General features: G+C 36.1%; 1 protein-coding gene across 1 annotated transcript in view; it reads left to right on the top strand.

The window, feature by feature from the left end:
* Positions 1–8,324: 8,324 nt before the first annotated feature.
* LOC125651956 (autophagy-related protein 2 homolog B-like) overlaps positions 8,325–10,592 on the top strand; it is a 107,416-nt gene continuing 105,148 nt past the window's right edge. Inside the window, exon 1 of the mRNA XM_056164563.1 lies at positions 8,325–8,623. Coding sequence (XP_056020538.1) covers positions 8,456–8,623 — 168 coding nt within the window. The 5' untranslated portion in view covers positions 8,325–8,455. The remainder of the gene's footprint in view (positions 8,624–10,592) is intronic.

Raw genomic sequence — 10,592 nt, 5'->3', positions numbered from 1 at the left:
TGTGTTTTATTTCAATCCACTCATATACTACTATACGTGTATGTTTTACTATATTTCCTGCAAATCATACAGGAATCACAATGTCAGTCTCTCTGGTCATCTAATATTAGTAGAATCATGCATTAGTATGGGTGTGGGATTGGGAAATTCCATCAAGGGGACATGATTCGCAATCTGGATGGAATTTCCCTATCCAACATGAGTACATATAATGAAGGATTATTTTCCTCATATATTAGTCAAAGTTATCAAATTCTCATTTGAACTTCAATGCAAAAACTATTTAGACAGTCAGAAAGAGGTTACACTTAATTTGTAAATTAACTTAGAGGCCCATAGGGCCACAATGGTCACTTGAGTCAATCACCTTGGCCATGTTCTTAATCGGAAGAATATCAATATAACATACATGGCCTTGCTTTTCTAAAGAAGACTTTAAAAGATCCCCCTATATTCATGTATTATGTAACATTTGATCCCAGGTTTTAGCCCCAAGTCTTCAGGGTCCATGAGAAAAAATAGAATTCACACAACATTTTTGCAAATTTACATTATTTAGTGTGACCCTGCTACTCTTGAAAAGATTTTTTTCATATTTGCTATATATTCTCATGTAAAATTTGAAGCAATATTGAAGCCCAATTCTAGTCCAATAATAAAAAATCTGCACTACATTGGAATGCTTGCATATGAATATGACTACTCAAGGTCAGTGGTTCTTGATAAGAACATTTTCAAAGATTATACATAGATGTATTCCAATGTCAAATCAATTTTGACCCTGTACTAAGGTAACGTCTTCCATCCCCCACCCCCTCCCTCTTGGGCCATGATTTGAAGAAACTTCAATCTGCAGTACCAAAAGATGCTTGCATATTAATATGACTAATCATGGACCTGCTCTTAATTTGTTGCCATGTACAATTGTTATCCCCTAGGCCTATTGTGGCCCACCCTACTCTCCAGGGTTATGATTTTAATAAATTTAATTGGAATCTACACTACCTGGTGATGCTTGCATATTGATATAGCTAATCATAACCCTGTTGGTCTTTAGAAGATTTTTTCCCCATACACTACCATATGAAATTTTTATCCCCAGTTGAGACCCCATCCTACACAGTCTGGAATCTGCTCCAACTGTGGATGCTTGCATATCATCTGACTAATCGTGACACTGTTGCTCGATAGAAAAGGATTCCCCCAGATATACGAGGGCGAGTCAATAAGTAACCAGCATATCCCATTTCCGATTGACCGAGACGGTCACGATTTTCATGTTTTATACCTTGGTACAAAATTGCACGCGTTTCGAGCCATTCTTTAATAAGATATTGAATGTTAAGCATGGCCAGTGATACAAAGGCATGCTTTTCATCTAAAGTTGGGTTCCGTGCTATAATTCGGTACTTGTATTCTTAAAAAGGTAAAACAGGCAGGGAAATACACGGCGAGTTATCCGATGTTTATGGGTCTTCTACACCATCTTATGCCCAGGTTAAATTCTGGGTAGGGGAATTCAAACGCGGTAGAATGTCTTTAGAAGACGAGGTCAGGTCTGGATGCCACCGACGAAGAAATGTGTAAGAAAGTTCGGGATCTGGTATACTCCAATAGGCGAATTCAGGTGGAAGAAATAGCGTGGGCATTTCACATGGTAGCGTTTCAACAATCTTACATGGTCGTTGAGGTATGCGCAAGCTAACAGCCCATTGGGCCTCGAAATTCCGTAGCGATGAGCAAATGAGCAAGTATGCAGCGCCTTGTTGAAACGGTTTAGGTCAAAAGGTGATCTTCGTTTGCGTCTGAAGATTCTAGATGAGACTTTGGTTAATTATTATGGGCCAGAGAATAAAGCTTAGAGTCATCATTGGGTAGGGCCTGGGTCCCCGAGGCCAAAGAAGTTCAAGACGCAACCATCTGCTGGCAAGGTGATGGCCACAGTATTTTGGGACGCAAAAGGGTTTATTATGTTGGGCTTTTTACCCAAGAAAAATACAATAACTGGAGTGTACTATGCAAACTTGCTAGACCAGCTGAGAACCTCCATCCGTAAAAAAAAAACCCGCCGAGGTAGCTCTCTAAAGGTGTTTTGTTGCAACAGGACAACGCGAGAGTCCACACTTGCAAAGTTACAATGGGTGCTGTAGAGCGAAACGGGTATGAATTAATACCACATCCTCCCTATTCGCCTGATCTAGATCCTAGCGACTTCTTCCTATTCCCAAACTTGAAAAAGAATATCCGTGGACGTCATTTCTGGTCTGACGAAGAAGTCCTGACTTTTTCAATTCTGGGCTGATGGCATTTGAACACTGTTGGTCTAAGTGCATCACACTAGAGGGCAATTGCATAGATAAAGAAGAGGTGGATCTCAGCCGGAAATAAGTTGGTTACTTATTGACTCGCCCTCGTATATTCCTATATAAGAATATTTTCCCTATTGTGGCCCCACCCTACCCCGGGGCTATGGTGTGAACAAACTTATATCTACACTACCTGAGGATGCTTACATACTGACATGACTAATCATATGGCCCTGATGTACCTGCGGCGAAGAGTTTTAACGACACTTCCTATATATTTCCATGTAAAACTTTGATTACCCTATTGTATCCCCACCCTATCCCCGGGAGCCATGATTTGAACGATTTTGCATTTTCAATCAATGAGGAAGCTGTCACAGACGTTTTGTCTTTTTTATCAGTGAAGAAAATTTCTGAAAGACGACACCATCTTTTTACTATTTCTTAATTATTTCCTTTTTGAAAAGGTAGTCTCCCTTCATTTTAACAATTTGAATTCCTTTTTCTCAGGAATACTTTATGGCAAGTTTGGTTGAAATTTGTCCTGTGGTTTTGAGAAGAAGTTGAAAATGTGAAAAATGGGTGGACAACCCTGGACAAAACGTGATCAGAAAAGTTCGCTTCAGCATTAAGCTCGGGTAAACTAAAAACCCAAGGCTGTCCCCCAGAAAGGTGTTGTAACATGCAAGGGGTATGGAGCGCCAAATTAACTTAAACTCAAATAATTGAAGATATCTTCAATTATTTGAGGATATCATCAATTCAGTTATTGATCTCTTTAATTGAATTAATGCGCGCATTAAATCAATTATTGCTCTCATCAAATGAATTAATGCGCGCTTCAATTCAATTATTGCTCTCATCAATTGAATTAATACGCGCATCAATTGAATTAATGAGAGCAATAAATGATTTAATGAGCGTATTAATTCAATTATTGCTCTCTTCAATTCAATTGATGCACGTATTAATTGAATTAATGAGAACAATAATATATTTGATGCGCGCATTAATTCAATTATTGCTCTCTTCAATTCAATTGATGAGAGCATCAATTTAGTAGAAATGTTGCTCGGAATAATTAATTTAGAGCTCGGTATAAATACTTTGCTGATCTCTTTAATTCAATTGAAGATATCTTTAAATCATTTACAATGCATTTGTATAAGGAATTAATGCGCGCATCAATTCATTGAGTTGGCATAATAAAACACTTTAGGAAATGTTTTCGTGAATTCTTTTGGGTTTGGACATTGACAAGAAACCCTGTTTTTTATAAACAAAGATATGTGATTTCACTGGTAAAACTCGGGAGCTTGCGGGGACTCACCAGAGCTTTGCACTGAACCCACGGGGGGCCTCAAGACGTTCCCCCACCGACCCATTGCCATAATTTGCGTACACTTCATTTTCTTTCTGACTATTCGCCTGGCCTGTACAATCCTGTGGTCTTCTACCCATGGTAAAAATGTGGTCTTGCATGGTAAAAATGGATAGCCCTGATATACTGTGATTTGTGTACAAAGGTATACTACAGTTCTTTAGTCAGTGAACAGATATATGTCTGAACAACGCGCCGTGGCAAGTGCACAAATGCAATGCCGAGGAATTGGCAGCCACAATATTGGGAGGGATTGATCACACGCTAACACTGTGTTTCTACAACAAGCAGGGAGTGCCGCACATTTGTTGCTCCATTAATCTAGGTGACGAGCAGGAATGAAGCAGCACACTTATCACTACCAGAAGAAAACAGGGGTGACCATATACTTTGCCTCAAAGACGCAAGACAAAAACCGTTATACTTAAGGACAGTGCAAAGAGGTGAAGATAACGATTAAGGACCAATCCCATGGATTTTTATAAAGAATACAAAATTGATAGAAGGATAGTCGCATCCGCTGTAAGCTACCTGTCTTCATCAGGTGATCTGTAGTCAAGAATTGCCTAAACACGTCAGACAGCATTCGACGTAACGACATGCTGTATTTACAAACAAGATCAATTAATATACCGACCATAGAATTTGCAGAATATTGCCTTCAATGAGAATGTTGAAACCCTTGTAACATCAATTTCTTTGTCTGTAGCCTGCCTTGTTTAAAAAAAAAACAACCAGACATTAATGGCAAACTGACAACTGAAATGTATGACAAACGGGATGATTTCAGCTCCTCCATCGTCAACTGCCCATATTTATGTAGCAGTATTCCACTATCACCTGCATATGGTGTTTATATCTCTCAACTGATTCGATACGCAAGAGTTTGTTCTGCGTATGGTCAGTTTTTAAATCAAGGCAAGCTACTAACAAACAAGTTGATGGTTCAGGGGTTTCAACAGTCTCGACTGAAGTAAGCATTTCGCAAATTCTATTGTCATCATAACGACCTAGTTTGCCAATACAACCTATCATTGGGTCAAATGCTGTCTAGCGTGTTTCATACCGATTGTTAGGCCGTTCTTGGCACACTGATTTTAACTATGGATAACTCTGTTTACCTGATCAGGATATAGGGTTCACGGCGGGTGTAACCGGTCGACAGGAGATGCTTACTCCTCCTAGGCACCCGATCCCACCTCTGGTGTGTCCAGGGGTCCGTGTTTGCCCAACTATCTATTTTGTATTGCTTATAGGAGTTATGAAATTGATCACTGTTCGTTATCTACACCTTTCACTCAGAACATGGTGTAAGGTGAAGATAACGAACAGTGATCAATCTCACAACTCCTTTAAGCAATACAATCCCCTAATCTCGCGTATCAAAACGTTGAGAGATCTAAACATCATTTGCAGGTGATAATGGAATGTTGCTACATAGATGCGTTGGGAAGTTGACAGTGGAGAAGCTGTATCCATCCTGTTTCTCATGAAGCCTAGTTGTTAATTCCACATTAACATCTATGTTCAGTAAAATATCCAAATATGAGTGAGATGTGGAAGACTGTGGTATATTTTATTTATATTTTACTGGGATATATCAAATTAATAAAGTCTCGTGGGGATCCGGGTTAGAATTGGTCCTTAGTAACCCTTGCTTGTCGTAAGAGGCGGCTAAATGGGGCGGTCCTTCGGATGAGACCGCAAAAACCGAGGCCCCGTGTCACAGCAGGTGTGGCACGATAAATATCCCTCCCTGCTCAAAAGCCGTAAGCGACGAGCAAAGGCCTAAATTTGGCAGCCCTTCACCGGCAATGGTGACGTCTCCATATGAGTGGAAAATTCTCAAGAAGGACGTTAAACAATATACAACCAACAAACAAATTGATAAATGAAAGAAAGTTAATAAACAAAATGTCGTTGATGTATCTAAATGTTGAGTTGAAGTCATTCTCGTTTTGAAGCGTATGAATAAATTATACCTCAGAAAAATACAAATAAAGGAGCATTATTTTTGTCTATATGTTTTCCAACAGATTGCTGGAAGACCCGACCTCCCAAGACTACGTACATATTGTCATTGAGGAACTTGAGCATCGTTTTGATATCAACTGTAGAGTACTTGTACAGAGAGTCAGAGTGGTGTTAACAAAGTAATTTTTTGAATGACACATAACAGGGCCTGAATATTTCCTACTTCCGAGTTTATGGAAGGAGAAACTATCTATGATTACTAAAAGCCTGATTTTCAAGTCATTGTGCGAAATGTAGTATAAAGTATTGAAAAGTCGTACATTTTGATGCTTCTGGTTATGGAAAAAAGTTTTTATGATTTCAAATTTTACCGAAAGTTCTTTGGAATGTTTTTGCGAATCCACCATTAATTTACATGTGCACACCATTTTTCGATTGTGTTATGGCACAATACGCCTACAAATTTCTCCCTCACGGCTGTTAATATTTTCATGAGAAGTAAATATAGGGGATTGGTAGAAAATTTACTGGATCCTGCTATGTACATTATGTATCTTTGTAAGGCTTGTTTGTGATGTTTTGGAATCCAGTATAGGTACGGTAATTCAAATCCATTGACTGAAATATCAAATGTGTTTAAAACTGAAACGTGATTTTGAAGATTTTTGACCGTTGAAAAGGAACCTCGAGTATAAATTAGATTGCCAGATGCGGAATTAACGCCATGCTCTTCCAAGATACAGTGAAACTGATAGTAAAACATTTTGCACCGTATTTAACATGGTTACGTTTAATAAGAAACGAAATTATTTAAAGCAGTGACCTTTATGGAGCACCAAATCAACAAAAACTCAATTATATGAAGATATCAATTCATTTGATGCACGCAACAATTTAATTAAAGATCTCTTCAACTAATTAATGATATCTTCATTTCTGAATTATTGCGCGCATTAATTGAATCGATGATAACATTAATTCTTCAGCTGAATTGATGCGCTCTTTAATTGAATTAATGATCTCTTCAAATGAATTAATGATATCAACAATTGATTTGATGCGCACTACAATTCAAATGAAGAGAGCAATAATTGATATAATTCGCGCATTTAAAAATCAATTGATGAGAGCAATAATTGAATTGATGCGCGCATCAATTCATTTGATGGGAGCAATTATTGATTTAATGCGCGCATTAATTCAATTATTGCTCTCTTCAATTGAATTAATGATGTCTTTAATTCATTTGAAGAGAACGATAATTCTTTCAGAGAGGGCAACTATATAATTAAAGATATCTTTAATTCAACATATCCACAATTGAATTAATGATTTCTTTAACTGAACTGCTGCTCTCTTTAAAAGAATCGATGCGCGCATTTATCCCTTATACAAAAGCATGGTAAATAATTCAAGGTATCTTCAATTGAATTAAAGAGATCATCAAATTATTTATACCGAGCTCTAAATTAATTATTGCGAGCAATATTTCTACGAAATTGATGCTCTCATCAATAATTCAATTGATGTGCGCATCAATTGAATTGAAGAGAGCAATAATTGAAGTAATGCGCGCATTAAATCAATTAATGTTATCATTAATTCAATTGATGCGCGCATTAATTCAATTGATGAGAGCAATAGTTGAAGCGCGCATTAATTCGTACTAATTTTTTGAGATAATGATGCAAGAATACAACGATGAAAAACCTGAAAATAATGAACAGCAGTAAACTTCACACAGCAATACACGACCTCAACCACAAGCAGAAAAACACGCCGTAAATCGGAGGATCTGTATAGCTCTCTGGTCTGTTCAGAGAACTAATGTTGTAATAGAGTTTGTCATATGTATGATTATTCTATTTCGTATAACTGGTCTGCTGTATATTTTAATAGTACATTGTATTTGTAATGTATTTGAATTTCTGCGTAAGTGGACTGTGACTAAAACTCTGAATGTGACCGGTGTGTCCAAGCGTCCATTTTCTGTCTATCCCAATTCGTTGTACTGTTTCAACAGAAATTCGATGATTAAGAAAAAATAGAACTCATTTTAGCGTCTTCACATTTCACTATTCGTTACTTTCACTTTTTGATTAAACGTTCATAGAAAAAGCTAAGGAATTATTACAAGATATAATAATGATATACATATTCTTTATTAATTTTCAAGTATGTCAAATTGGTCTCAATTTTGAAATTTTACTCAGGCCTTTTGGATTAAACATTCTTTTTGAAGAATTTATCGATGTATATAAACACTGGGCATTTCACCCACAAACTGAATAAAAATGTTTGATTCTTATAATTCCAATTCGTTTATAATTTGATTAAAATTAGATGTTAGATCCGCATGTATGCAAGCGGATCTAACATCTAATTTTTTAGATTAGGCTGTTCTTTGTTTTAATATAGAGGTTTAATTAATTAAATCAGTGTTAATATGGAGAACAATGGTTTTTGATTAGTGCAAATACCATTCATATTCTGTGTCATATTTGTGAGAAAAAAAACTCACATTAAGCAATGGGACTTCAATGATAGCTTTTATAAGCTCATTCAGTAAGTGTAGCCGAAGAATGACGGAATAATCCGAGGATTGCCGATTAGGCCATTGGAACGATTTATAGTTAGAGTGACCTCCCTTATGTCAACTCTTCAGTAAAAAAGAAAAACAAACTACGTCAGGTTTGTAAATAAAGGAAAATGAGCTAGGTCTTATTGCAATGTTTACAGTTTAACATACTCCGATGTAATAATTCAAAAGATTTTCACGATTAATTGCTAAAATATGCCTTGGACGTTTCCATGGACAGAATTTTTGAAGAAAAGGGCCTGTAGGTACCTTTTACAACACTATTTGGGACAATTTTTGAAAGAAAAGTTGTCCCTGGATCAGCTGAGCGTTGATCTTTACAACGGAAGAGGTTCAATCAAAGATTTGGAGTTAGATGTCGAGGTAAATATTTCATTTCACACAAGCAACTTGAAGTGTTTGTTTTAGAATAAATTCTTCTCACGCTCCACTTGGGCAACTTTGATCCAAAGCAACACAGGGTGGTACACTACTTTTGATAAGTTTCACATTTGCATAGATACATGTGATAATTTTTCAACCATGAATCTGTACAATGTCTTTTAAAAGTCGTGATTTTGAGTGAAAAATATGTACACAAGTTTGCAAATGTGGTACAAAATCTGTACAGAATATCAATCATGAAATGGTTTTATTCATCTATAGAACTTGAAGTATATATAATGCTGAGAAAAAATTCACAAATTCTATAATTTGAGTGTTGTTTTACCATTAAATATTTCACCATTTCCAATTCATGGCATTTGTGATTAGTCAAAATCAGAGAAAATTCGGGTGATCATATTTGGTGACACAATCAATTTAGATCAAAGTGATTATATATTTTTCATCTATTATTCCAATGTAACATTTGAAATATAAGATTTTAAAAACGTTTTCAAAGTCATAAAAGATGCTTTATCGGAATTGACATTCATATCCTCATGATTACGATTATGTTTTTACAGCCTGTATTGTGACAAAATAGACTGTTACTATTTTGTTTACCTTTAATTCATTTGAAATTTAAGATAAAATGTAAAAGATGACAATTATCAATTTAAGGCATAATTTGAGCTATTTCTGACCTCAGAGCAGAGCACTTTTCTCTGAGATCTGCTCAGCATATCTAAGTCCAGCAGTATAAAATTGACATGTTATGCAATCAGAACAATGGCTCTTTTGTCTAAGATCTTCCAAGCATATTGAAGTCCAGTGGTGGGAAATTGACAGGTTATGCAATCAAAACAATGGGCTTAAGGATGTACTCTATATTATCATAATGGCTGACTTCCTTTTAAAACATGAATAAAATATAATATCAGCAATATTTGTTTATTCATTTCAAATATCATTGCCTAGCTGAGTAGCTCAGTAGGTTAGTACATCGACTGCTGAACTGTAGATTGCAGATTTGAGTCCAGTAGGGGTTTAAATTTTTTTTAGATTGCTTACTTCTAAAACCTTTTTTTAGATCACATAAGCTGAAAACTCAAGTGAGCTTTTCTGATCGCCTGTTGTCTGTCAACTGTCTGTCTGTATATCCATATGTCCGTTAACTTTTCACATTGTCGACTTCTCCAGAACTACAAGGCCAATTTCAACCAAAGTTGGCAAAAAGCACCCCTGGGTGAAGGTCTTTCAAGTTTGTTCGGGGACACAATCACAAAAATGCAAAAATAGGGTGGGGTCATTCAAAAATCTTCTCAAGAACCACTGGGATAGAAAAGCTGAAATTTACATGAAAGCTTCCTGATAAAGAGGAGATTTAATTTTGTAAAAGTCATGACCCCTGGCATTAGGATGACACCACAGTAGGGGATCAAAGTTTTACATGTGAAGGGAACCAAATAGCACAATTAAAGCATCTTTAGATGAAATTTGTTAATATGAAAGGCCATACCCATCTACAAGGACATATGATATTTAATAAATTTGTAGTAAAGTTTAATAATTTAGTTTGATAATTAATGAATTTTTAGTCATTATCTTTGACAAGTTTTTTTTTTTATAAACCAAGCTGCTTGTATAATGATAGTTTTGCTCGAGCTTGTTTATTGATAGGAACTGCTGCTCTGGTGAGTGATGTGGCCCATGGATCTCTTGTTTCAATTGGATTAAGCAGAACCCCTGTTCTGCCTTTATGACGTTCACCAGCTAACAAACTAGCTTAAGAACTTTATGAATATTTGAAATAATTTATCTCAGACAAACATCAATTTTCAAACTTCATGCAGTCTTTCTTTATTAAAAGTATCAATCGTGTCAAAACAGATTTTTTTTTGCATATTTGATAGCTTATTGAACACTTTTCTCTTGTTGTGGTAATATCATTGTGATGTGTATATAATCG

The sequence above is a fragment of the Ostrea edulis genome, chromosome 5 (genome assembly GCF_947568905.1).
Source record: "Ostrea edulis chromosome 5, xbOstEdul1.1, whole genome shotgun sequence".
Lineage (NCBI taxonomy): Eukaryota > Metazoa > Mollusca > Bivalvia > Ostreida > Ostreidae > Ostrea > Ostrea edulis.
The sequence above is the reverse complement of the archived record's forward strand: the minus strand, read 5'-3'. Positions and strand labels throughout refer to the sequence as shown.